The following is a 26,128-nucleotide window of genomic DNA, read 5'->3' on the forward strand; positions in this document are numbered from 1 at the left end:
GTCGGTTTTGAGAAGGAGAATGAACATCGAGGGAAGAAGTCAAATCTTGTCATGGACGGGTAGTTCATTCTCATCTTAAGCAAATTGTCACAGATATCTGTTAATTGGATTATATTTGGATGCATGTTTGAGTGTTGATCAACATCATGATTCCGATAACTATGATCTTTATACCATTATCAAGAAAGCCATGCCAACTACCACATATCTCATCCGATGATAAATATATCTCGTCCCTCTAAAGATTCTACTTCCCCCCATTCCCTTCCCTCGAAATACCTTTCCTCCCCCACCGCAACGTCACTTTCCTATATTCGTTATCGTAAACTTGCATTGTGGGCACCTTTGGTGTGGGTTAGGCACGGCATCGCAGCTAGTGTTCCTGCAAATGGCATCCCACACGCGCTTCGTTGGGTCGACGCTGCTGGCATGGCCACACTGGCAGCATTCCAACACGATGAGAGGCATGCTTGCTAGAGTTGATATATTGATTGATGACTGTTTGTCTTTGTTGAGATCTGATGTTTCGGTCCTTGAAGTGGAAGCTGTGTTTTTGATAGGAGAAAAACACAAAAACTTTCTTCGATTTCGGAAGCCTTTATACTTGAGCTTTGTCAAAGATCCGAATCACGAACAATGTGAAGGTGAATGTTCGAATTCATCGAGCTTACTCATTGTGTATAGAGATAGGAGTCTTGCTTCTCGTCTCGAATCATTAGGTTCTGTTACCTGGCTGACTGAATCTTGTGTCCTTCTTATGACGAACCAGTTACATAGTACTTGAAGCTATTGATAGTAGATGATTGAGTACTTAAGGTACAGCATGTACGGTGATTCATTGAGGTGACATAATCTGCTACAACCTCAGTCTAAGAGATGGCTTGAACTCACTGCTGGATAGAACAACTGAGTACCTCGAGCTATAAAGAAGCTGTTCAATCTTGCGAAAACTACCTATGCCTTACTCGTTGCTTTTCTTCACGTGAGGATTAAACGGGAATTGAGCATCTTGTTCTCAATGTCGTTGAACTTTCAATATGGGGAAGCTTGGTGTCAAGCAAGGACGATATATGCGATATGCAGTGTACTTCACATGACCACTTCTTGGCGCTGAATCAAATGTATATTGAAGTATAATCAAAGCAACATAATCCTGCCTCCTCATATCAACCACAACTCCACCTCATTCAAACTTCATTTATCAAACAACCTCCCCCTCCTTCTCTTCCCCAACAACAACATCCTCCACCAACTTCTCATCCCTCTTCCCTACAATCTTCTCCACATCCCCAGCAGCCAGTATCTTCGACGCCCTAACCACCGCCCAAGGCGTCTTATTATCCCTAAACACAACATCAATCTGCTCCAAACTCTGCCCCATCGTCTCAGGATAGAAAAAGTACACCGAGAGCGGGATGCAGAAAGCGATGGCGCAGAACAGGACAAAGTAGTAGTTCCCGATGCTGGCGATGGCTACTGGAGTTGCCATTATGACTACGAAGTTCCTGGGATGGGTGTTAGTTATCGTTGGATAATCAGAGGAAAGATAGAGGGAAGGTTACCAGAGCCAGTGATTGGCTGTGGAAATGGCAGCCATGCTCACGCGCAACTTGACTGGAGCAACCTCCGCACAATAGAGGAAGTTCGCTCCAAGAAAACCAATTGGGACGAAGAAATTGTACAAGAAGATGAAGAAAACGCTCGCGATTGATGCCGATTTGTTCGAAGATGGGTACGAAGTCGCGATCGCAAGCGCCAACATACAACTTCCCATCCTATTCTCCCATCAGCTTTCGGGCTTTCCTAGTCTGGAAATGAAAAGAAGAGGAGACTTACCCAAACCCACTAAAAATAAACAACGCCCTCCTTCCAAACCGATCAATAGTAAAAAACGCCACAAACGACGACAAAAACTTCCACGTCAACGTTCCCCCACTCAAAATCCTCGACGTCTGCCCATCCAGCTTCAAATTCTGCTGAAAGATAACCGGAGCATACACCGAGATCAAATTACTGCCCGACATCTGCTGGAAGAACTGGAGCAAGATGCAGAGACAGAAGCGATAGAACAGTTTGTCGGGTCCCATGGTGAACATGTCCGCCAAGCTGGCTTTGCGGCCCGTGCTCTCTTCGAGCGAGTATTGGATTCCATCGACCTCGGCGGAGACGAGGGGGTCGGTTTGAGGGAGGTCTTTGAGGTCTGAGAGGACTTTACGGCCTTCTTCGACGCGGCCGACCATTATGAGCCCTGTCCACGTGATTAGATATGAATCACTGTTCATGGATGAGCAAGCTTACAGCGTGGAGATTCGGGCATTGTAAATATAGTAGCCATCAGAATGAGCGAGAAAGCAATTGGAATCCCTAACGGCATTCTCCATGACGCCGAAATATTCTTGCCGGACTTGATCTCCGAAGCACCAAGGTCGATCCATGATTCCAGAGTGTATCCCAACCTAGAAACATAAGCCATTTTCAAAAACCCGAAAGATAAGTCGAGATATAAACTCACGTCATAAACAACCCATCAAGGACAACGTGCTTCCCCCTGTTAGCCGAAGAGCTGCACTCCGCCTGCCAAACCGGCACAGTCGCACTCAAAATCCCAATCCCGAACCCAATGATCGTCCTCCCCACAATAAACTGCGCAAGTCCGAAAGAAGAGGTACATAAAACCTCCCCGATCAAGCTCAATACCGCCCCCAGGAAGATGGATTTCCTCCTCCCCAGAAAATTACCAATCTTCATGCAAGAAAGCGCGCCGACGAGGGCACCGAGGACGAAGGTAGCAACTACTACACCTTGAATGGTGGCATTGTGGGCTTTCACTGCACCTTTGGTATTTGTCGTGTCGATTTCTGGGAATGTTTTCGTCCAATCTGGAAGCTGTCATCTGGTCAATTTTCGACTCCAACATCACGATAAGAGTGGTAACTTACTGATAAAAGCCCACCGACACCAGCTTGATTGTAGCCAAATAAGATAAAACTAGGCGCAGCGATCAAGGCAATTTGAGCCACTGACAGACGGTGTCCACGAAAGATAGGCATATCCACAAACACTCAGCCGAAAACTTTTTGATCTGAAGCAAGAAGAAAAAAAGACTCTTGAGATAGACCGACCCCTTGGATCAAGTAGTTGCACTAGAAGCTAAAAATCTCCAGACCGCCACTCACTCACTCACTCCCGCCGTGGTAATGACTCAAAACAGGGGCATTCCAGTCTCCCCATTCTTGATACACACGTGCCTACATTAAGCTGGAGAAGCTAGGAGAATGCCTGAAAACCCCACCACGCAAAATCTGGCAGCATCGTGGAGATCATGGTAGCGCAGAGCACACCACTTGGCAGAACTCCGGATGGCATGCTTGGTAATGGTTGTTGATACTTAATAGAAGCGTGAAAATTTGCAGCGAAAAAGGAGGGGCTCGCTAGTTTAGACGAGCCGGAGTCAGGCCGAAGGGGTTCGGGGAGGGGACTCCAGACGGATGGACGAAACTGTTTGTGCGTGACAAGGAAAAATAGAGCAGAGAACGAGATTCAAGCTTTGATGCCGAGAGCACAATTGAAGATAAGAGATACATGTGCATTAGTGCTAAGGTAGGACTTGAATCTGCAGACGGTTTTCTCCACGACACGACCACTTCCATCAGATAGATAGGAGATAACCTTCGCGTCATGTTTATTAGAAAGGATGTGTAATGTTTCAGTTGAGCACCATAGGCGCTCGCCTGGGCCCGCTGGAGCGCTGAGGAGGACGTAGTGAAACGAAGAGCCAATGTGAACTCCGTATAAAAAATTAACCGTCAAACGCCGAGCAAGGAGACTGTACAACGCCAGTAAAATAAATGTGGAGTCAGAAAGTTCAAAACAGTCTCCGATCATCAGTGAACCATGGTATTTAGGACATGCCCATAGGCAGAATACCCCATATATTCCCTTACCCAAAATCGCCAGAGCCAAATCCATGCAATTGCAACTATGTCAAACGGGTATGACCACCTCAAATAACATCAAATTACCCACCCCGTCGCCCTAGATCAGAACCCCATACCATCACCTAAATCTCCATTTCCGAAACCATCCAATAAATCACTGGCGTCGCCTCCACCCATCAGTCCGTGCATCAAATCTCCATGAGGATCATTCATTCCCAGTCCTTGGTCGTCATTCAAGCCATCCATGCCCATACCTGCACTCGCCATTGCACCATCGAGAGCCGCTGAATCTAAAGCCTGATTAAGGTCACTGTCCAGTCCACCAAGAGCATCGTGTTCCAGCATCGCTTGTTGTGGCATAACGAGTTGTGCTTCTACCTTCCTGTAGAGTCGAACGATTGTATCCGCCGCAAAGGGATCTGATTTGTGAAGTTTGGGGGCACTTTCAGCTTCGTACTTCAGTGCTTCACGCAGGGTGAGGCGTCGATCCAGAGGCTGGATTGTGTTGGTACCAAGGACATCTACTTGCATCCCAGCATCCCAACTGGCAGCATCCGGAGAGCAAATAATTGCGCAGACAACATCATAAACAAGACTGGCATTGCCTGCCGCTGATTGTGTCTTGACTTCATCTAGGATTGTATGTAACAGTCGCTTGGCACCGTGAATCTTCAGCGCAGCTAATATCTGACGTTGTGTGTAGGCAGCAGGATGGGTGTTGGCTGATGGTGCAAGAGCCCATTGAACAAGGTTTGCTATTGTATGCTTGATAGCGACAGTAAGGCCACCTCCAGGTGTTGCAGTCCACGCTTCGAGCTCGGTGTGATCAGTTGCACCTCGACGTTCCCAGCCTAGATGACCTCGAAGAGCTTTCGAGAGAGGCTCGACATCTTGCCTCGATGGTTCCGATCGTTGAACCCACCGAAGACTATGCTCGAGATTCTTCGCAACAATATTGAGAATAGCTCCGAGCATCTGTGATGCTTCTGTATTGACGGATATGGATGCTGGGTTGGTAATCAGAGCGGAGAGGATCTGCAAAACTGCGTTTGCATCACCTCGAGACTCCCAAAGGTGCGAAGATAACCACGTAATACCAGGTATCAGGGAGGGAAGCAAGAAGGTATCTACCAGATACTCCAGACCGCCCTTCAAACCCTCATCTGACAGATGTTTCGTTGAACATGCTAAAACAATATGGTAGAAGAGTGTTGGAACCAGGAGGTAAAAGTCGTGTGGCGGGCATGAAGACATGAGTTCGTCGCCCAGACCGCCGCTGTCGAAAAGGCCTTTGATCCAGCCATCAAGATGGCCTTGCTCTTGCTCGGTCATATCTTCCATAGCACGACTGAGATGGCCTTGGCTGAGAAGCTTCGCGATAAACGAATCGCTGCTGCGAATACCGAGGTCGACAGTAGAAAGCCCATACCTATGTGTAAAGGAGAGGACAAGCAGTAGGATAGAGCCGAATTCCTCGTAAACAGGCTGGTACTCTCCTTGATCTTCGTCATATCTCCAGTTGTCGAGAAGATCGCATATTGGTTGCAGGATAGTGATTGGTTTCTCGAAAAGTAGCATCACATCGAGTGAACTTGGTTTTCTTGCCAACTGGCTGCACAACGTCTTGAGTGACATCGTTTCTTTATTGTTACAAAGCCGTCCAATGACCTGTTGTATTTAGCATTCTAAGACCACAGTGACCTTTATCTTACATACCTCTGTAATTGCTTGGCCAACAGCGCCAACGTTGCCATCCATATTCTCAAGTTCAGCAATCAAGACTTCTGCCCGCTCAGGGTCAGAAAGACATTGCTGGACCAGGTCATCTTTGGCATATCTTCCACCTGCCGGTAGACTCTGCATAGGTATGTCTCCTAGCAACTCTTCAATACTCGACTCGGCAATCAGCCCATGTAAGCAGCATGCAAAGCAGAAGTCTTGGCGGACCGAATCCGAGAACATATTATTGGCGCTACTAGTTTCATCGAACATGTTTGAAAGAGTAGGAAACGCCGTTGTGTCAACCTGGCCCAGTGCTCGCGTGATGCAATACTCTGATGTGGGTGACGGGAACAGCTGGGTGCATAGAGTTGTAAGCATGACAGGGACTTTGTTGATGAGAAACGAGCGTAGAATGAAAGTGGACTGAGGTCTCTCGTTGCGGAAGGTAGCGTTGGCCAGAACATCGAATGCTGCGAGAATCAGATCTATGACAGTCGTTTGTATATCACCCTAGAGACTTCAGTATGGGGCTTAGTTGAAGAAGCTGGTAGTCTGACCTGATATCGGTTGTGCAAATACGCCAAAAGAGCATTGTCATCAATCAGTGGGCGTGCAAACAGCTATGAAGTGTTAGCATGTCTCTGGGTATATGGGTATTTTGACTGGTACCGACCAAGGAGTTCAGGTAGATGTATAGCCCCGCCCTTGAGTTCACGATAGGCAACTCTTCCACAACCATGGTGTCCACCGTCTGTGCCAATCCAATACTCTCATCCAGTATGTCTTCAAACGCCTTATCAGCAGCCATCTCCTTCTTGTCCACAGGTTCGATTGCAACCAAAGTTTCGGTCCTGAATACTTCCAAACGTGCTGCAGCCTGGGCACTGTTCTGCAACAGGAGTGGCACAAAGTTTGCCAGCATCTTTGACAAGTCCTTTCGGGTAGCTTTAGGCACTCTGCCTTTGCTCAAAGCATTAACTACCTGGGTATTTTCCACAATAGCAATCACCAGTGTGCCAAGTGCCATGCTCTGGGCATTCTTCTCATGCGTGTGCGTTTGGTCCAGGCCCATCATTTCTTGAGCCGAATGACTCGCAGTTATAATAACCTCCATCCATTGTATAGAAGCTTTTACTAACTCGACAGCTTCATCTATGTCGTGCGGCGCCACCCCAGAGGATATGTTCTTGGCCATGCGATAAAATAGTGTTTCTTCCGCTCCGTAAGAATTGCTCCAATGTTTGGCAGGGCCATCATCTTTCTTTCCGCCCCTATTACTCTGCTGAGTGTTCGGATCAGAGCCAGTTGTTCCATTGCTGTTCTCGTCATGTTTGCTGAAGCTTGAATATTTCAGCAGAGCTTTGAGTACAGCTGGAATGTGGACCAGCCTCGATGACAAGAGGATCTGGATGTATTTCGATATTCGAGGATCTAAAGCATAGGTGTTCTCTATCCGCGGACTCAAGAATATGTCGCATATACGATTTGGAGAGAGAGGATGCTTCGATTCGAGGATTTGTAGGTAGGATTCAAAGGTGTCGGGCGAAAGACGAGTCGCAAGGCTGCGGGTTAGGAATGTCTGCCATTGGGAGACGGTTGTCATTGCGGAGGGTTATGAATGTGCATTGAACGTAGAAATCATCGAGGCGCGGAGTCTTTCTATTGCAAGGTCACTGTAAATTCAATTCCGTCGGGTGGAATAAAGATGTTGGTGTATGGGAGGGTGAATTGGTTGCGGGAAGGTTGAAGCTGAGGTTCACCGCTGGCTCCTGATTCGCTACTGGAAAATGCCTTGTAGCCTCACTGTTCAGCCGTGTGGGAAAGGCTGTCGAGTGATGAACCATAACATGCAGCCGACCAGAAATACTTTTGGAATATTGATATTGGTTCTGATAGAAGTAAAGGGTCTATTACTACATGGTTTTGAGACACAGATGCATGGAAGTCCTGCTAAGCCAACAGCGGTTCTGTGTTCCCACTTCCATCTCAGCAGATAATTCCATTTGACGGTCATAAGTTCATGTCTCATCTTTGTATCTTCCTGCAGTATTCATATATGATCGATCGCGAGGCGCACCCTTCAAGTCTCACTCTTGCGCCTCTCTCTTCACCCGAGGTGAGCGTATCTCGGGTGTTCTTGGGCCAAGCATCCAATCCTGCATAGCCAGCCATCTGCTCCATTCTGCCTCTGCCATTTGAATCTCTTTCTCGCTCGCGTCCTTGAGTGGACTCAAGAATGGTATAGTCTCTTCTGGACCCATGTCGTATGCTTGTTTGACCTTCAGCCAGCTGGTGCTTTTGGCCGCGAACAAGTAATTTCTCCTCTCAATCTCATGTAATGATCCCACTCCGATTACCCAATCGTCTCCAAAGAAACCATGTAGCACACCTGACCATGGCAGACAAAGTCAGTACAAGTACATGTGCTTGTGGGATAATCTAGAAGCATATATCTGCAAGCAGCAATATAGGTTCCGGCAGCATGTACGTACCTGGGGTATCATGTCCCGTCGCAACCAACCGCCGTATGTATGGAATCAGGGATACACCTTGCGCATGTGGTGCACTGTGAATCTGAGAGAATGGATTCGGTTGTCGAAGCTGTGGAATGTCCGCACCACCACCAGAGCGGGGTGAAGAGGCCGTAGATGAAATAATCGGATTTGGATGTTTCTGAAAAGGCAACTGAATATTGACAAATGCTGCAAGAGCTTGCACCGGTCCGCTATGCTGTGCATGGTCCAGGAAGTATCGATGGCAACTCAGAAACTGCGGATACCATTCTAGGATCTCGAATTGTGGTTGTCCTGTAGCAGCGTCCATTCGAGAGGGGCTGCCATAATGCGCAAAAGGTGGAGTTTGGTATGCTTGAGACGAGGAGCTGGCGTGTTGATTGAACGCCATCCTGCTAGAATCGACACAGCGTCAGCTTAGTACAGATGGAGAGGCCGTCTGCAGCGAGCGACGACTAGGACAGGCACAATATGGAGTTGGGAGACATACCTATCAGCGAGAAAAGCGGGAGAACTGGACCTCGATACGGCGTGGGGCATCCGCAACGTTCACCCAAAGCGGGATGAAGATGGTGGACGCTTGGACGAGATGAAGCAAGCACGAAGGAAGTCAAGAAGAGAGAAGAAGAAGGTACGCCGTTACAGACAAAGCTCTCCCTCGCAACATGACCTGAAGTGAGCCATGGTCGGGAATGCGAGGCAATGGCCAGTCTTTATACTGCGACGAGCGATACGACATCAGAAGAGGAGTAGTGGAAGATGGAGAGGGGGAGGTGCAGAGAAATGTGAGATTAGATGGATTGGAGGGAGAGCACTGCATGGTTGCATGAAGCCTCGAGCGGCCCAGAGCAGAATAGTGCACCGTAGTGTACGGTACTGTATTGGAGGAAGGAGGGGAGGGTATAGATAGTGGTAGTGGGTAGTGTGTGTGAATCTTGGTGAGTGATGAATGATGAGTGGCGAGCAATTACGGCAGCAATTGCAGCAACAGCAGCGTTAGTGATTCTCGCCAAAAACGCCCCCGTGGCCCCAGCCCAGGGAGAAAGGTCATCACCCGGCACTACCACAGAACCAGTACGAATTCAGGCGTTACAGCCCCTGTTCAACCTTGCTGGGCTGGGTCGGCTGGCAGGCGCCGGCAGGCGACCATGGCTGATGCAGGGCAGGGCAGGCCTTGAGCTTCACCAGCTCCCTGCAGGGCGGAGAGGGGTTCAATTACAGTACCAGTACTAGTACAGTAGGTACAGAATAGCCTAGCTTGCCAGTGAACAAGTGCCACCGAGTGGCTCGAGGACTCAGTGCAGCAGTATTCTCAACCCAAACCGCTTGACCCAATGAATGTCTGTATGGCAGCTGCCCCCCCCCCCCCCCCCGGTGTGACTGCCAGAAGATGTTTCTCGTCATTCTCCTTATTCTTGTTCCAGCTGAAATACCGGCTTTTCACACGGGATGCTCCTTCCAGAATGCAGCAGGCGCTCAATCTTCACTGCTTCGTCCTGTCGGATGAAACCTTCCTCGAGCCCCATAACATGATTCGAAGCCAACGGTATCGCTACATTGGACGAACATAACTCCCCCTAACCTGACCAGTAAGTCGTCATATGTTTCAGTGGACTTGTTCCTCCTAACAGTAGAAAGGAAAGGGTCAGCTCGTGGCGACATGCAGCCTCTTTGGTCGACTACAACTATCAGATCCTGGACTATCAATACCATTATCGCTGAAAGTGGTCTTGTGCTTCTTTCTGCATTTCAAATATCCGGCCTCGATTCCGAGTCGTCCGAACTTCCTCATCAAGAACTCTTCCCGGCTAGCAAGGGCGTCATGCACAGTTTCTACAATGGTCAACCCTTGTTTGGCAAACTAGGGTATCTGCTTCGACATCTTGTTCCGTGTCCGTGTTCTTGGGACAATTGCATATTGGTGTTCAAATATAGCAACCTCGCACGCCTCATTATGTGCATACCCGTCTTCAAGGGCTCTTAGCCTTGTCACCTCTGCAACAATGGGCCCATCGACTTGGAGACGATTCTTGTACCTTGGAAGTTTCCCGCTCCAAGGGACGAGCTGTCTCTCCAGGATATTGTGTCATCTCAGCAGAGAGGGTAGGGGACATAGGCGATCCGTGTTGGTCGCACCTAGACCCTGACCAGAGCCGTCAATATGTCGTGCAGCTCTCTCTTGTTCGCTTTTCAGGGATCACACCATTCATCATGTACTGCTGGCAGTCAGTCAATCATATCGTCATCGTAATTGGAATTGGAATTCATTGTTGTGTTCGCAAAAGCATCATCCCTCGCCAGCTGAGAGTCGGCAAGATGGGAATGAGTGAGCCCAATCCCTGTTTTTGTACCACATCGAATGCTCCACCGGAAGTCGATCCCGGGAACGGCTTTCAATACTGTTATCGACCTGTCATCTTATTCTGGATCAATCACAAGTCCGGAAAGTATCTGTGGAAGAAAAGTCTGCACTTGCAGTTCGACAGTCGTCAACGAAAATTTCACAGACCGCGGAAAAGGCTTGAAAATTTACTCGGCCTCCGCCGATCGGCCCTTGCAAAACCTTATGGCTTCAGCGCCTCCCGCAAATGCTCCTTGCTGGTTACATATACCTAGATACGCTTCTTCGTTCGGTTGTCTTTGTTCGGTGGATGAGCCTGGCGTCATGGTGACTTGGCGGTTGTCGTCTTCCAAATTCTTCCATTCGCATTCTCGGTCAGTCATTCGTCCCTTGCAAGTATTATAATTTCTTTCCCTCCTCGGCATGATGAAGATCACACAAGTCGCCGATCTGTAATAGGTCAGGCGGCCATTATGCTCATCTTGAATTCCTATTCTCCTGCTCTGAGTTTCTTTTGCACCAAGTTCCCAGATGCTTCTGCTTGCAGTGTCACGCCCCGCGCCTATAGAGCTAAAGATCGTCGGTAGTATCACGAGATCGTGATACTGCAACGATGCTACAAGTACAGCCAGATTTTATGCTTGTCTGGCGGGAGCCAGGCAAGCCACCAAAATATCTTTCACAAATACAATAACCAAACCACATCGACCATGTATTCCTCTCTGAGAAAAGTACGAAGTAGTCCCCGCGCTTCTCGCGGTTCAGCGTGACGTCCAACACGCCATGACGTCCAAAGTAGTACTGTGGCTTATACAGGAGCACTCAACCAGACCCTTGGATTCCATCCCTTCAACAAGCTATCTGCGTGTACTTCGATGTCCAGAACCGGACACATCGCCGCTCGCAGGGCATTCGTCGATCAATATTGCTCCATGCTGTCAAACCAGGAAGGTCAAGGAAATCATTTGTCCTTTCCAGATTACGGGGGAATTTTTGGGGACAGGGTGTTTGCTCAACTCACCCGTGAATTATCAATCACTCTCCTCTGAAGATCCTCATTAACATCCTCTCACCTCCATCCAATAACTACAGAAGTACCTCCGGCACACAATCTCTAACTGAATTGCTTCGAACCAATTCCTTCAAGAATTCTGACATTTATCGTGAAGAAATGCACTAAGGCGGGCGGCCCGAAAGCGAAAGTCACAACTTCTACCATGGCGCTGTAAATTCTCCGACTTGTTTACTAAACTTCTTGCATGGCATTAACACTTTTGGAGTTGGACTTAGCAACCAATCGATGCTTCAACCTCTCTCAATCCAAAACTCCTTACCATTATCATACATTTGCCCTTTTTCATGATGAAGCATCATCACCATCCATGTCTCCCTGAACATCGATCTCTTCCGATCCCAATGAAGAAGTTATCCCTCCCAAAGCGGGCCATGTCCGATACTCTTCGGCCTTTACACCATCGTCAGCCGCATACGATATGCATGCAACCCCACCATTGTTCAGCCTCGCGACTCAGCTGTGGCTGTGCGCTTCAACCACCGGCTGAACTGAACCATCATCACGACTTCTCGCCACCCACTACTGCACATCATCATCTCACTGACCTATGAAGTATCTCCTGGCCGGCACGGAGAATAAATTCTACGCGAGAGGAAGAGCTTGCAGGGACCAACGGTTCGTCTTGAAAAGCAGAAGCTCAGCTCTAAAGTACGTCTCAGGTGAGGTGAAGTGGCGATATCTTCACGTTGACGACGTTCATTGGAATGGAATGGGATGATTGCTTTTCGAATCGGAAGGAATCCAGCTATGGGTTTTGTGTGTGTTACGTCGCTTATCGCCGAAAAAGCAAATAGGGGAGCTTGCCGCAAATGTCGCAACGGCTCGCTTAGTCGTGCAGGGATGGTCAAGGGGGGTTTGCTCAGCTGGCGAGGGATGCAGTGTTGAGGCGGGCATTTTTGTTTGGGGGATAGAAGACGATGGATGGAATGACATCCCAGGGGAACGAGTGCGCAAGGACGGAATGACTTCATCCCAGTGATGCATAGGGATGCAGTGATGGTGATGCAACGATGATGGGCGACAATGTGCTATGTCTGAAAGCCAATGAACAACCGAATCGTGCGGTGAGGCCTGAAATGCGACGAGAAGAAGGAAACTTCCCATCAGAAGAGCATGGAGCCAGGTTGGCGTCGCTTGATGTAGATTCTCCTGCATCAATCACGTCGGGCTTGATGTTGCCCATGGACAAGTATTGGTTGACAGAACACACCATCGGATAGCTAGGACGAAGTCAGTCATGTACTTTGGCCGGCTCTGCACGGGACTATCCTTCATTGTTGGGGAGACCTTGCAGTGTGTTTCCCAACATGCGTGGAAGCGGATGTTATTGGTCTGCAGCGAAGATTGTGCTCTTTTCTAAGTACGTTCCCGAATGCAGGACACTCCAGGAACAGCTAATGCTAATCATGGCAGGCACAGTGAAGGATTTGCGTCCTCGGTAGAGGTAGATGTCGCATGACTCCTCCTTCTGTGACTTTCTACAGAGAAGGTGTGGGTTTATGATGTGGAGCCTTGAGATCGCCGATGAGACATGAGGCTACATTAAGGCCCTTTTCTTGAAGTAGCCTGCAATTCATTGCGGTTTGGATTTTGAACGTTGCGTCAAAGTTCTATCTTCAAAGGAATTTCACTCAGAAGTTCAAGTGATGACCAGATTTAAAGGTGTTGGCGGCCGTATCCGCGTCTCCGCATATATTTCACCTCCGGCAAACCTTTGCGGAGCACCTGCGAAGCTATGGCTGGACGTAGCCTTGCATCTTCTTCAGCCTAGAGAAGACCGGAACCAAGGTCAACTTGGATACTCAATCCAGAGAGCGAGAAAGGCAACAGTTGTCTGGGATCCTGCTAGAAAGTTCAACGCAAACGATGTAGTCATCAAGTCATAGTAACAAGAGCTGATTGACGTGCGATGGCAAGAAGGCGCTTGTAAGTTCTTCATCGCGATCTGGAAACATCTTTTGCTTCAATCACTGACGCATACTCTCTCTAGCTGTAGCAGTTCGATACTGCAACCAAACTCGAGGATGCTTCTGCTTTGCAGGGACTCTTTATCTTCTGTCTTTTTCGCAGGTCTGCCGACCTCCTGAGCCTTGACTTCGAAACAACCTTCTTCCTCAACAGTAACGAGCATTCGATGTTCGTACTCCAACGCCACTTTCGATCGCAGACATTACACTCGATTCAGTCTGAACGCATACCACATACTGCTAAGCAATTCAAATAGTCATTGAGAGAGACTTGTAGGAATAGGAGGCCGGTATGGACGAACAGCTCAAGGCCGGGTGGACGACGATTTCCTATAATGCTTCAGTCTTTCCAAGAAACACTACATGGCTTCATTGTCGATTATCCAAAGTTCTATTGGAACATTCCCGTAGATGCGCTACTTCGACTGAAAGATGGCACCACGAAGAGGATGCTTAATTGTCACTGTAAAAGATCTGGAGATACAGAATGCATGCTTACGAAGTTATTCATTATCACAAGCACGCCACGATCGCTAGCTACAGAAAGGCAAGCAGACGCCATGATTCATTCCCACCAACGCAGCAACCACACATAGTATTCTCACAGACATTTCGAATTCCCATTTACCTTTCTGATGTTCCACTTTCGATCATACTCCCGTAGCAACCTGATATTCAGACGTTCGTCTTCAGGCGAGATGAAGATAGAGTCCCCTGTTGGCATGTCAGTGTGTGTTGGCACACACGGGAGCCTTCCACTCCCAGAGGACTTAGGGTGGTTGGGAGAAGATTAGAAGGTTGCTTACAGTTCTCTCTCCTCTTCTCACCATACTTGAACCAGAATTCCGTTGCCCGTCGATGAAGCTCCACAAAGCGCTCAATCTGGAACACCTTCTTCGGATCCTTCGCCTCGCGCAACAGAGCATAGGTAAACATGCGGCCAAACTCGTCCACCAGAGTGGGATCTGGCTTCATATCCAGGTGTACCTTGTCGAGAGCCTTCAAGTGACCGTAGAAGTCGAGAGTGGTTTGCGCTCGGGCAAGAGCAATGCGTTCTTCTTCCATTTTGGCGAAGTCGCTCTTGATCGAATCGTTATTGGAAGTCTTGCGATTATGGAGGATGTTTTCGGCGGGTGTTTCGGGGTCTTTTGGCTTGATTGAGGTTTCTTTTGTACTAAGGCGAGCCCGAACGCAATTCAGGAGATGATTCAGGGAGTGCATAGCGAAGGCTTTGCCATTCGTGACCAGGGTCTTGAATGGTGATTTGACTGTTGTAGAAGCTCAATTTCATGAATTTGTTGTTACAAACGTTCGTGACTAGAGATGAAGAATGCGTCTGGGTTTGCGAATGGAAATTTTGTTTTGTGCGATCTGGGTTGTTGAAGCTATTCACCCTATACAAACACGTGTTGGCGCAGACGCGGCCGCGTGTGCACACTTGAGCCAAACCCCTTCTCTAAGGACTTTTTGCGTGAAAGCGAACTATCATACTCGTCTTTAGTCCCCTTTGAGGTCCATATGGAGATAATTCTATAACATCTTTGTTCTTCACAGCTTGGGTCGGGCAAAGATAATATGCTTGAGCACTGATCTTGGCCGAACATTCATGTCTAGAAGTACCGTTTTGAAGAAAGGGCTATCTGTTCCTAGTCTGCATATCAATGTCAAAAATAAGTTATGACAAGTTTAGATCTCGCCAATTTGCATTTGTTCGAATATGGGCTATAGTATTCGAATGGTGGACCCGAAAATACTAGCTCCCGCCACAGTCCAAATTCCAACGCCCACCTCACTGGAAGATATTTATATTGCATGTACCTCCCACCACACACTTGATCATACTTCCTCAAAACTTTCAGAAACAGAAGAAAAGACAGAAACCAACATCCAAGATGTTCATTCCAACAATCCGCGCCGACTACGCTCTCATGCCAGTCGTACCACTCCAACACTTCGAAGTCATGGAGTCTCATCCACTATTCAGCATACTCCAAGGCCAACAAATGAGGCGCATTGTTGCCGCTTGTGGAATGTTACTTTTGTGGGCATTTACGGTAGTTTGGATGACTTTAGTAGCCTACCAGACATGGAAGTCACTGATGAGGTGATTTCTCCTTCCTTCCGTAGTTCTTTAAAATTTTACTGATTCAAGGCTTTTAGTCAAAATACGCCGACAGAGGTTGAGGGTTGTGAGGAAAGCTTCGAGAAAGGTATCATCTTGGATTTGAAAATGGAGGTGGTCCTAGCTGCAGAGGAAAGTGATGGTGGACAAGTGGATATGTGCACCGAGAAGGGAAACTTGTGCTCATGGTTTAAATTCCAGAGAACCGGCATTGAATGTGTAGACTAAGTTCAAACTGTATACTATTATGGAGCTCAAGCGTTCTTTCTCCAAGTCGGTGGTCTGGATATGTGGCTTCAATGTGTAGATATGTCACCAAAATTTGCCTACTAGATAAACTAAATGCGGATAACATTGTGAACATGGCTTACGATTAAGAAGCTGGGCCCTAAAGATTAGCCCATCCGAAATCACACAAACCTATAATTCAATTATTCCATCGACTGTTCTGCATTCTCCTCATCTCAACGAACTTTGGATCGGAAGATACAACATCGAAGAACTTTCAGCCGTCGACCACAACGGAAATTACAAGCTTTGAGATCAATCATCATGAACGAGTGGTGGAGGTCCGTCATCTTCGCAGCTGTAGCCCAAAAGGATGACGATATCTTCACTCTTTCTCTTTCTCAGATGCGGTCCGTGCTGGGCAGTTTCGTGCTGTTGGTAATAATCATTGAATTGTACGACTGGCTCATAGCCAGGTAAGAACAGCCTGGAGAATCTAGTGGTTGAATGTTCGTTGACAGCATTAGACGCGACGGTACAAATCATACCAAGATTTATCCGGAAAAGATGGCGAGGGAGGAGTTTGATGAGACGTCATCCGTCTCCGAGTATCTTTTGCCCTACACGGATGAGGAGGAGTAACTAGTTGGGCGATGGTCCATGATTAAAAGCTGCATTTAGTGGTAGTCTCAGTGCAACATCAGCAAATATACTATTCTGTGCAATTGAACTGTTTTCCCTTCCGTATATGTACAATTGCAGACACAAGACTTTAGATCCATCGTTTCAGTATGATCTCTTCTTCGGCGGCACACTAGCACATTCCTTCTCATCCAAGGTCCTCATCACCACATCCCTGTACCCGATCCTGACGTCTTCACCCTCTTTCTGCCAGCTCAAAGTATGTTTCAAGAAACCCGGATCGTCTCTGTCAGGAAAGTCTTCTCTCGCATGACTTCCTCGACTCTCCTTCCTCAGCAAAGCACTCTTCGCAGTCTGACTTGCACAGGTCAAAAGGTTTCTCATCTCCAATGTCTCGATCAAATCGCTGTTCCAGATTAGACTCCGATCGCTGACGCTGAGACGCCCTGCAAAGTCTTTTTCGACTTGTTGGACTGCGGAATCACCTGTCGCGAGGGAGCCCTCGGTCCTGAAAACAGCGACGTCGGTCTGCATTGCCTTCTGCATGTCCATTCGTAATTTTGCACTAGGAATATCGCCCGATGCCATCCGTATCCTTTCCAAATCTGCCAAGGACTCTTTGCCAATGTCTTCTGGTGCTTCGACGTGAGGTGAACTTTTTTCGTTGTTCTCAGCGATATGGAGAGCGGATGCTCGTCCAAACACCACAATATCGAGGAGTGAGTTTGCACCGAGTCTGTTCGCTCCATGAACTGAGACACATGCCGATTCTCCTGCCGCATAGAGACCATCAACTGTCTTCTCGGACCCGTCGTCAGCAATCGACAAGACTTGGCCCTGATAATTCGTCGGAATGCCACCCATGCAGTAATGTACTGTTGGGAGAACGGGGATGGGTTCTTTGGTGATGTCAATACCTGAGAAGATGTTCGCTGTTTCGGCAATTCCTGGCAGCCGTTCTTTGATGATGTCTGGTGGCAGGTGGGACAATTGAAGGTAAACATGATCTTTCTCGGGTCCGCATCCTCTACCCTCCTTGATTTCCATGTTCATTGATCTGGACACTACGTCTCGGGATGCTAGATCTTTTGCTGTAGGAGCATATCTGTGTCGCATCTGAGCTCTTGGGTTTTCTTCGACTTAAAGATACCACTCACCTCTCCATGAAACGCTCTCCATTGGCATTCAGTAGATATCCGCCTTCTCCTCGAGCACCTTCCGTAATCAAAACTCCTGCTCCATAGATCCCGGAAGGATGAAACTGGACGAACTCCATGTCCTGATTTGGCAGTCCGGCTCTTGCTACCATCGCATTCCCGTCTCCAGTCGAAGTGTGCGCTGAAGTGCACGAGAAATAAGCTCTTCCATAGCCTCCAGTTGCCAGAACAGTATTCTTTGCGAATATCCGATGAAGTGTGCCATCTTCCATGCTTAGACATAAAACTCCCACACAAGCACCGTCAACCATCAACAGATCCAACGCAAAATACTCAATGAAGAAGTTGGTATTGTGCTTCAAGCTCTGCCCATACAGAGTATGAAGTAGAGCATGGCCAGTTCTGTCAGCAGCACAAGCGGTCCGATACGCTTGCCCTCCTGTTCCATACTTCAAGGACTGACCACCAAGAGCCCGTTGGTAGATGCGTCCTTCTTCTGTTCTGGAAAATGGCATGCCATAATTCTCTAGTTCGTAGATGGCGGCATTGGCTTCTCGGGTCATGTAGTGAATCGCATTCTGGTCGCCGAGCCAATCACTGCCTTTGACTGTGTCGTAGTGGTGCCATCTCCAATCGTCTGATTGAGTTGAGTTGAAGTCATCGAGTGGAGGATAGAGCCAAACCTTCAGTCATGTTACCAAGAGCGGCATTTATACCTCCTTGAGCGGCAACGGTATGTGATCTGGTAGGAAACTAAGCAAGTCATGTTAGTTGTGTCTCGACTCTATCGATACGTGCGACAGCAACGTGATGTATAAAATGCCGTTGAATTCATGTGTATGAAGTGCCAAATTGTGACTGGGTTACTACCAGCTTGCTGATACATGCTGTATCAAGACCAGATTCTGCGAGGCCAACCGCCGCTCGAAGGCCAGCACCGCCCGCTCCAACCACAATTGCGCTTAAGTTGTCAGTCATATATACGACACAAAATAGAGGCATAGCTTACTCATAGTGGTGATTAATAAGAGGATAACTTAATCCTCTATCAGCTACCGGTGTGGCCCTTCTCCTCTGTGTCTCCGTAACGTAAGATCTCCTCAAAGAGGGTGAGACGCCATGACGAGGTGATCTGTGGAGCGCCTGGTGCGCGTTCCCAATTACTCGCTGAGAACGTTTCATTCTTCCAAATACAATGACAGAGGAGTTAAAGTATCAATTGCAGACAGCGCAGTCATGATGTACTTGACGTGGGGACCCCGCATGTCGGTTATAGGCCGGCAATACCGGTAATTGTTGGCGTAATTTGCAAGAAAGCTAAGCATCTTGAAAGGGTTCAAATTGTGCTATTCCAAAGCAAGGTTTGATGGACGAATTTTCGTGTGCCAAGTTATTCATGTCTAATTGTCCTACTTTGCGCGGATAATTGGGAGTAGAATAAAAAAGACAAGTCGTTTTTTCAAAGTTTCACAACAGCATATTTCGGCCAATGATAATGACTCGGTAAAACTTCCATAAATAGATTAGACCCAACCAGCCTCACCCAAACACAACGACGCGACTTTTCATTCCAACGCGCATTTTCTCCCTGCCATCCTTCTCAACAGCATCCATCTTCTATAAAACGATGGATTACACCTTCATAGCAAGACCCTTGCATTCTCCGAACACCGGTATACGACTCAGAAGACTACGCGATACAATCACGCATTGCCCTGACGAAAGCCAACAGACAATATCCTAACGAGCTGAGAGTCGGTCACGTATACAAGGACTCGGGACCGAGAGCACGACTATAGAGCTGTAAAGACGTCAGAAGAACGGAGAATGAAACTCCAGTGATCGAAAAGGGATTTCCTTCCGGTGGGTGTTGCTGAGAAGGGAACCAGAGGGCTGAGCCACCTCGGCAAGATTCAAATACGGCGTGGGACATTCTGCACGAAAATGACGGGAAACGTCCGTGCCTACCAGGATATGGTTGAGTATTTGTTAAGTACCGACTTCCACTCCCTGCCGCGTAGCTCAAAGCTTTTGCGTTCAACAGTGGACGGAGTGGTCGGATCACAGGTGGAGGAATCCTTTTCAGCTCACCTGGGGTCATCTTACCCCTACTTCGGACAAAACTGCAGAGGTAGTTCTGGTATTGACTGAATAAGGTTATCACTATCAGATCACGAAGAACGGTGGCGAAACAAATCTAGCGGCAGATCCAGCGCCAAGACCCCCGCTATTGGATGGGAAGTTCAGACGAAGAAGCTCTGCCACCCCAACTTTGAGTCAAACCGGAAAGCCACTTCCCGGACAATTTTCGAGGACGCTAAATTCCGGACTGAGCTCGGTATCTACTCTGCCAGGCTGAATTCTGCAGATCTGGAAACATGATTGTATAGAAAGTTTGAGATCATCTACCAGGCTTCATGTTTTGGCATGCAAAACCGCACATGCGATTTCAAGGTTTGCTGACGTTGGAACTGCTGTTCTAGTGAAGCAAACTCATGAACAGCAGACGAAATTGTCTTGGGTGAGCAAGTAGCCCTACCCTCTGGCGATATGCGTTGCCAGATCTCTATTTTCGCTCCGTTGATTCCATTGCATACTGTTCACGATGATGAGCTATTTCTGTCACAAAAGTGTCAATAGGGCCGATTCCTAGCGTTTCTCAAGTCAAATTTTGGCAGCGCAAAGTAACTGAACATACCGGGAGGTGATCATAGTATGAAACGCCTCTCCATGACGAGCCGCTAAATATCGCTACCCCGGATCAACTGTCGATTACTAGGACAAGGACTAGAGGCGTGCACGTCCCGTTATATTTAGCAAACGTCCTGATATGTTCTATTGCAATATTCGATGAGGTTTCATCTATTTTCAGCGCAGCCTCCAGATCGAAAAGCACGGAATGGAACGACTATCAGTTCTATTGAAACGGCATTGTCTGATATAGCATTGCTCATAAAAGAAGCTTGTGCCTATTACAGTATGACTGCTATGCTATAGCAAATCCGGAGTCAACAACCTTCTACTTTCAAGTCTTCAGGTACTCAACCCGCCTTCGACTCTCACGGTTTGCCTCAGTGATGATGAAGTACACTCTCAGTAGAGAGAACGTTCTATCTGAACTCGGGAAAGACGAAAACCTACGCCGAGTGAAACAATCTGTTTTCCATGGAGCAAGCGAACTACCTCCAGCAGCAGGAAGATACCTCTTGCAGAAAGTGCCAGTTGTTCAGTGGCTTCCCAAATATTCGCCCCGCTGGCTCATCAATGACCTTATTGCGGGGTTGACAGTGGGCGTGATCTTGGTCCCCCAGGCTCTAGCATATGCAAAAATTGCAGGAATACCTCTCCAAGATGGTCTACTCGCTTCCTGGCTGCCTTCAGCTTTGTACTTCATCATGGGCACATCCAAAGGTGAGTGATTGCTTCAAACTTGTGGACACTGCTAATTTTGCTCGAGATATCAATACTGGACCAACTTCGATCATTGGTCTCCTCACAGCACAAATAATCAAACAAGTCTCAGTAGATGGGTACACGCCAACAGCAATTGCGGTGGCAATAGCCTTCTCCGTGGGAATCTATTGTTTGGTGATGGGGCTTTTGAAACTCGGCTTCTTTCTCGAATTCGTTTCTCTTCCTGTTCTCACGGGATTCATTTCGGCGGCAGCTATCACTATCATCCTCGGTCAGGTGCCCGCAATATTCGGAGAAACTGTTGGCACTGGAGTTGCCAATCAAATCCACGACATCTTCGCGAAACTTCCGACAACAAAGCCGATCACATTTGCCGTCGGCATTTCCGGCATATTACTACTATGCATTATGCAGTACGCTGGGCAGAGGTGGGGCAAGCAATCGAAGGTAGTCTGGATTATGTCGATTAGTAGAAATGCTATCACGATATTGCTGTTCACGATCATCAGCTTCTTTGTCAACAAAGATATCAAGACTCCAATCTTTGATCTCACTGGGAAGATTCCTTCCGGCTTGATACCTCCGAAAAGTCCCGACCTAGCTCTTGTTGGCAAAGTCTTCCAGTCCAGTCTTGCGGTGTTCATCGCTGCTGCTCTCGAACACATCGCGATTGCCAAGTCATTTGGTCGGAAGAATCACTATACCATCGACCAAAGTCAAGAACTTACCTTTCTTGGTGTGATCAACGTCCTGAACAGCTTCTTCGGCGGAATGGCGGTCGGTGGAGCAGCATCACGCACGGCGGTGAACTCCGAGTCTGGTGTTAAATCCCCATTGAGCGGACTTTTCACAAGTGGAGCTGTTTTGCTTTCTGTCTACTTCCTGACAGGTGCGTTGTTCTGGATCCCAAAGGCGACTCTGTCCGCCGTCATCATCGTCGCTGTGTGGCAAATTGTCGTCCCTGTGTCGGTCTTCATATCGTATTGGAAAGTTAGCTTTGCGGACTTTGTAGCTTCTCAAATCGCTTTCTGGGTCACTCTTTTCGTCTCTGCTGAGGAAGGTATTGAGACTGCAACCGCTTTCATGGTTGCTTATACTCTCCTCTCCACTATATTCTCAAAAGCACAGACAGTACAAAAAGATACTTTCGCCCAGCATTACCCTTCTTCCTCGAACGGGGACAGGGTTGATGAGCTTCCTGCAGGCACTGCCCTCGTGAAGATTTCGCACCCCATCATATTCCTCAACGCATCTCGTGCGAAGAGCAATATCCTGGATGCCGTCCAAACATATCATTCTGGTGCGCCTTCAGGATTTGATTCGCAGTCCAAAAATCCTGACAGATTATGGAACGAGCTAGGAGCTCAACATACTGCACTTCTGAGACGGAAGGCAGAAATTCCAGTCAATGAAGCAGAATATCTGCCTCGAGTCACTGTTCTCGTTCTTGATCTACAAGGTGTCATGTACCTCGATATGTCCGGCATTCAGGCTCTGAAAGACATGCAGACTGAGCTGAAAGCCTATGCTGGAGGCGATATCGAGATACGCTTTGCCGGACTGAGAGAGAATCTGGTTGGGAAGCTTCAAAGAGGAGGCTGGCAGCTCGTTGAAGAGCATGAAGCTAGTGACAGCTGGTCCAGAGAACGAAGTGTTGTACTGTATGGGACTGTGAGAGATGCTATCCTGGCACGTGAGCGAGTGCCCTGCGGAGAAAAGGAGGAAATGAGGTTGGAGCATGAGAATATGGTGTAGGCTGCTCCGTGACTTGCTCATTCATTCTCTCACTGACAGAGACTGGGATTGAGTCAGTGTCTTTTCTTCTGTCGTTCGTGCTGCTTGCCTGCTATTGAGTTTCATTTTTTCTTCTTGAGATCTGCTGGCAGAGAGACCACGGTCGCTTCCAACTACGTATTTTCCATTTTATGGATGTTTTATTCAGTCATTCCACAGTACAAACTACTCTGCTCTATCTACCTAGGTACTGAGCCATTCTCTTGCTTGACCTCTCGGGGATGGCTGGGGCTGGACCGTAGACCTTCGATTCATCTCCAACACTCACAAAACTTTCTGGGCTCCCACTCTCACCGCGAGCCTCGGATTGACTCCCGATTCCCTCAGTACACATGTCCGTCGCCAATTTCTTGTACCCATCTCCAACAGGACCTGCGTACCTTTCTCCAATAACCTCCTTCAAAACCTCTAAATCGGCAATGAAATCCACCCCTTCCGTGATCCACTCCTCCAACCTCTTCTTATCTCCCGACTTCATACTCGCACTCGATCGCTTCGCCTCGCCTCCAACCTCATCCCATTCCGCGTCAAGCTCCTCCAGCGCATTTCTCAAAGTCCCCATACCCATCACCAACCCGATTTGCACCCCACCAATGACTGTTTCCAACATAACTTTCTCCAGCATATTCCTCTTCTTCGCTTTGAAATATCCAAGCTGCGCCAAAGGAATTTGTTCTTCAATCCAATCTTGGATTTCATCTTCTCTTTCTCCACGGGGAGTCAGAGAGATGGTTTCGAGGATAGCTAGATCGGTGCATGCAGCGTAGAAATTGCTTGCGTAAGAATGGGAGAATCGAGATGTGAATGTCAGGAAGCTGGCTAGACGGGTGGGGAGAATGAGTTTCTCTGTGTTGATCAGACTGGAGATAGTTGGAGGAGATAAGGTTGGAGTTGGAGCCGCAGGGGTTGCTGCTCTATCTTTGGCAAGCTGAATGGCTGTGGAAGATGGTTTCTTGCTATCAACCATGTGCAGCATCCCAAGTGTGACTCTTTGCACAGTTTGAAGAGCTGCTGATTCTGTGAAGTCATCCGTGTGTGCAATTTGGTGTGAAAGGTAAGATGTGAAACTAAGGGCAGACATTTTCTATGGCAGCTGTAACGGGACGTGACGTTTTGGAAATACTCTTTTGTTTGAAGATTTGGTTGCTGGATTGAGATGCCTTCGATTGTCGAGATGCGGCGAGAACATTGTAGTACCTTCATTGAGATGATTATATGCATATTGCTCGGAGTTCGAAACATTAAGAGGCGATTTGTGAATAACATCTTTGCATTGCTACTCGGTATTCGCATCCGCCACATGTGGGATTCGACATTCACGGATATCAAAGAACTCAAATCATCCGGAATGTCCATTGCTAAGTACAACGCTATTTTTTGAGTATTCTGGCTCTAGCAAGACAACAACCCCTGAAACACTCCTCCTCAATATCATCCCGTGGTCTTTTGTTGAAAGTCTACGCCACGTAAACATAGAATGGCATGGAACGCACGTAACCAGTTCTACATGACGATAGATGCGTGTGCCATATTTAGATTGAAAGTATCTGGAAGCAGTTTATACGCGAGAGATGTGATAGTTAAACTCCTCAACATATTGCGAGACCTGTAGAAGCAAGCTGATGCTTGAAGCGCCATCAATGAACATTGTAGGGTTGCAATGCCGCTGATAGAAGACAAGCTGATGGAGCGTATGTGCTTATGACTTGCGACTCCCAGCTCTAATGGCTCTGGCTCCGAGTTTGGAACTGCGAGTTGGGCCTCGGAGTCTTGCTTCTCGCACTAGAATTGTCAGCTTAGAACAGACGGATTCCGCAAAGAACCTCACATTCAGTGCTTGTGTATAAATCGACGGTGTAGATGTTTCGTCATCTCTCATGAATCCAACTAGTACTCGATACTCGATTGCTTGCTTCTTGTTCTGGAGTCGTTTCACAACTGCGTCAACCTCGTCCTGTAAATCCTTTGGCAATGACCTTCCTCCCAGACCATTGACTGCTTCATCGGTTGCGTCATAAACATTACTTTGAAGATGTTGTATGATTCTCAGGACGTCTGCTTGCTCTGTATTCGTGAGATCCACGGTTCCTGTACACTCTTTCAAAAGTATAGCACGTGATGTGCTTCCTGAAGGAGGGTATGCTGCACGACTTAAGATTCGCGCTGCGTCAAGAGCTGCTTCATAGTGACTGCGCTCTATGGTGTTATGATTCCAGAGCGTTGTATTTGTGAAGAAGCCTTGAAGTGCTATAGCTAAACTTGACATTGTGTAATGAGTGCTCACTTTGATGAAAGTTGACTACTATTAGAAGGTTTGAGCTAGATGACACAATTGAAGCATGCAGAGACTCATTATATAGAAACAAAAAATTATCTGTTGAGTAAGATGACTCAAATTTAGCATTCAAAAGCACCTATCATGACTCGAATAGTCCAAGTACCTAATGCTCAAAATTGTGGTTGACTCTATCTTTTGCATCACTACGTCATACTTCTTCTGAGGCATATAAGTTGAGAGTCTCGAGAACAAACAAGCTCTAAATAAGCAGGAGACTGATGGAGTGGACTGTCTAGCACGGGGCTAAGGGGCTCAGGGGTTGCTCGCTTCCAGTAGCGAGGAATGCCAAGAACTCTCACGCGTCTGGTGCTCACCGCGTCCTCCTCACAGCAACCATCTCTCATCAGCATCACAAACTCTGGAGTACAATCGTACCAGCACAAATAATCGGGTCCACAATAGCTATTGAGAGTCGAACAAACAGGTAACGGTATACACCAAGGAAGATGTATGCAACGCTAGTCCTAATGGAGAACTACTTGCAAACGTTTTTCGACACGTCGGATCGCGACGACACGTAAAATATCGAATTCCTTACCCATCCGCTCTCTCAAAATGCATTTACTTTCCTCGATACCTACTCTGCGAGCGTACAAATGGAGAAACTCAACCTGTCGTCTGCCTACACGGGATACAAATCGAAGCAAGCAAAGTTTACGAGCCTGGTGTTATAAGTCTGTGTTTTATAAGGCATCTACAGGGCATTTTTTAAGCGACGAAAATCAAATTCCACCGCTTTACCTTAAAACTATAGAATAACTACAAACAGGAATCGTTTAGAACTTTGATTTTGTACTTGAAGGAAGTTGAGATTGAGGAATACAACTCAATTGATTTGATTTGATTTGAGTATAGATTTAAAAATCAGGATTTTGCT

At 47.6% G+C, this 26,128-nt stretch overlaps 10 protein-coding genes across 10 annotated transcripts; 3 read left to right on the plus strand and 7 right to left on the minus strand.

Annotated features, from left to right (window-relative positions):
* Positions 1-1,152: 1,152 nt before the first annotated feature.
* LY89DRAFT_705623 (general substrate transporter) lies at positions 1,153-3,369 on the minus strand. Its single transcript, XM_018217465.1, has 6 exons — positions 2,940-3,369; positions 2,513-2,886; positions 2,299-2,456; positions 1,837-2,248; positions 1,563-1,775; positions 1,153-1,505 (listed from the first exon to the last, which is right to left on the minus strand). The coding sequence occupies exons 1-6, from the start codon at positions 3,048-3,050 to the stop codon at positions 1,202-1,204; spliced, it is 1,572 nt and encodes a 523-aa protein (XP_018074007.1). The 5' UTR covers positions 3,051-3,369; the 3' UTR covers positions 1,153-1,201.
* Positions 3,370-4,040: 671 nt separating this feature from the next.
* On the minus strand, positions 4,041-7,263 carry LY89DRAFT_666522 (Med5-domain-containing protein; the record flags this gene model as incomplete). Its single annotated transcript, XM_018212915.1, has 4 exons — positions 4,041-5,606; positions 5,655-6,170; positions 6,218-6,280; positions 6,334-7,263. 4 exons carry the CDS (start codon positions 7,261-7,263, stop codon positions 4,041-4,043), a joined length of 3,075 nt encoding a protein of 1,024 aa, XP_018074008.1.
* Positions 7,264-7,498: 235 nt separating this feature from the next.
* Positions 7,499-8,915, minus strand: LY89DRAFT_457463 (uncharacterized protein). The gene is made up of 3 exons (XM_018207652.1): positions 8,664-8,915; positions 8,153-8,568; positions 7,499-8,049 (listed from the first exon to the last, which is right to left on the minus strand). Exons 1-3 carry the CDS (start codon positions 8,711-8,713, stop codon positions 7,748-7,750), a joined length of 768 nt encoding a protein of 255 aa, XP_018074009.1. The 5' UTR covers positions 8,714-8,915; the 3' UTR covers positions 7,499-7,747.
* A 1,355-nt stretch (positions 8,916-10,270) lies between these two features.
* Positions 10,271-11,043, plus strand: LY89DRAFT_457559 (uncharacterized protein). The gene has a single exon (XM_018207654.1). The coding sequence runs from the start codon at positions 10,385-10,387 to the stop codon at positions 10,787-10,789; it is 405 nt and encodes a 134-aa protein (XP_018074010.1). The 5' UTR covers positions 10,271-10,384; the 3' UTR covers positions 10,790-11,043.
* A 3,148-nt stretch (positions 11,044-14,191) lies between these two features.
* LY89DRAFT_457542 (uncharacterized protein) lies at positions 14,192-15,025 on the minus strand. The gene has a single exon (XM_018207653.1). The coding sequence runs from the start codon at positions 14,775-14,777 to the stop codon at positions 14,232-14,234; it is 546 nt and encodes a 181-aa protein (XP_018074011.1). The 5' UTR covers positions 14,778-15,025; the 3' UTR covers positions 14,192-14,231.
* A 1,205-nt stretch (positions 15,026-16,230) lies between these two features.
* LY89DRAFT_730914 (uncharacterized protein) lies at positions 16,231-16,548 on the plus strand (the record flags this gene model as incomplete). The annotated part of the gene is made up of 2 exons (XM_018219525.1): positions 16,231-16,382; positions 16,434-16,548. The coding sequence occupies 2 exons, from the start codon at positions 16,231-16,233 to the stop codon at positions 16,546-16,548; spliced, it is 267 nt and encodes an 88-aa protein (XP_018074012.1).
* A 27-nt stretch (positions 16,549-16,575) lies between these two features.
* On the minus strand, positions 16,576-19,104 carry LY89DRAFT_640812 (succinate dehydrogenase). The gene is made up of 5 exons (XM_018211680.1): positions 18,715-19,104; positions 18,576-18,666; positions 18,389-18,458; positions 17,706-18,342; positions 16,576-17,653 (listed from the first exon to the last, which is right to left on the minus strand). The coding sequence occupies exons 1-5, from the start codon at positions 18,885-18,887 to the stop codon at positions 16,693-16,695; spliced, it is 1,932 nt and encodes a 643-aa protein (XP_018074013.1). The 5' UTR covers positions 18,888-19,104; the 3' UTR covers positions 16,576-16,692.
* A 1,190-nt stretch (positions 19,105-20,294) lies between these two features.
* Positions 20,295-22,981, plus strand: LY89DRAFT_457629 (SulP family sulfate permease). Its single transcript, XM_018207655.1, has 2 exons — positions 20,295-21,116; positions 21,163-22,981. The coding sequence occupies exons 1-2, from the start codon at positions 20,783-20,785 to the stop codon at positions 22,872-22,874; spliced, it is 2,046 nt and encodes a 681-aa protein (XP_018074014.1). The 5' UTR covers positions 20,295-20,782; the 3' UTR covers positions 22,875-22,981.
* On the minus strand, positions 22,982-24,152 carry LY89DRAFT_457630 (uncharacterized protein). The gene has a single exon (XM_018207656.1). It carries the CDS (start codon positions 23,992-23,994, stop codon positions 23,089-23,091), a length of 906 nt encoding a protein of 301 aa, XP_018074015.1. The 5' UTR covers positions 23,995-24,152; the 3' UTR covers positions 22,982-23,088.
* Positions 24,153-24,416: 264 nt separating this feature from the next.
* Positions 24,417-25,179, minus strand: LY89DRAFT_666528 (uncharacterized protein; the record flags this gene model as incomplete). The annotated part of the gene is made up of 2 exons (XM_018212916.1): positions 24,417-24,695; positions 24,742-25,179. 2 exons carry the CDS (start codon positions 25,177-25,179, stop codon positions 24,417-24,419), a joined length of 717 nt encoding a protein of 238 aa, XP_018074016.1.
* Positions 25,180-26,128: the final 949 nt, after the last annotated feature.

This window comes from Mollisia scopiformis (genome assembly GCF_001500285.1).
Source record: "Mollisia scopiformis unplaced genomic scaffold LY89scaffold_7, whole genome shotgun sequence".
Classification (NCBI taxonomy): domain Eukaryota; kingdom Fungi; phylum Ascomycota; class Leotiomycetes; order Helotiales; family Mollisiaceae; genus Mollisia; species Mollisia scopiformis.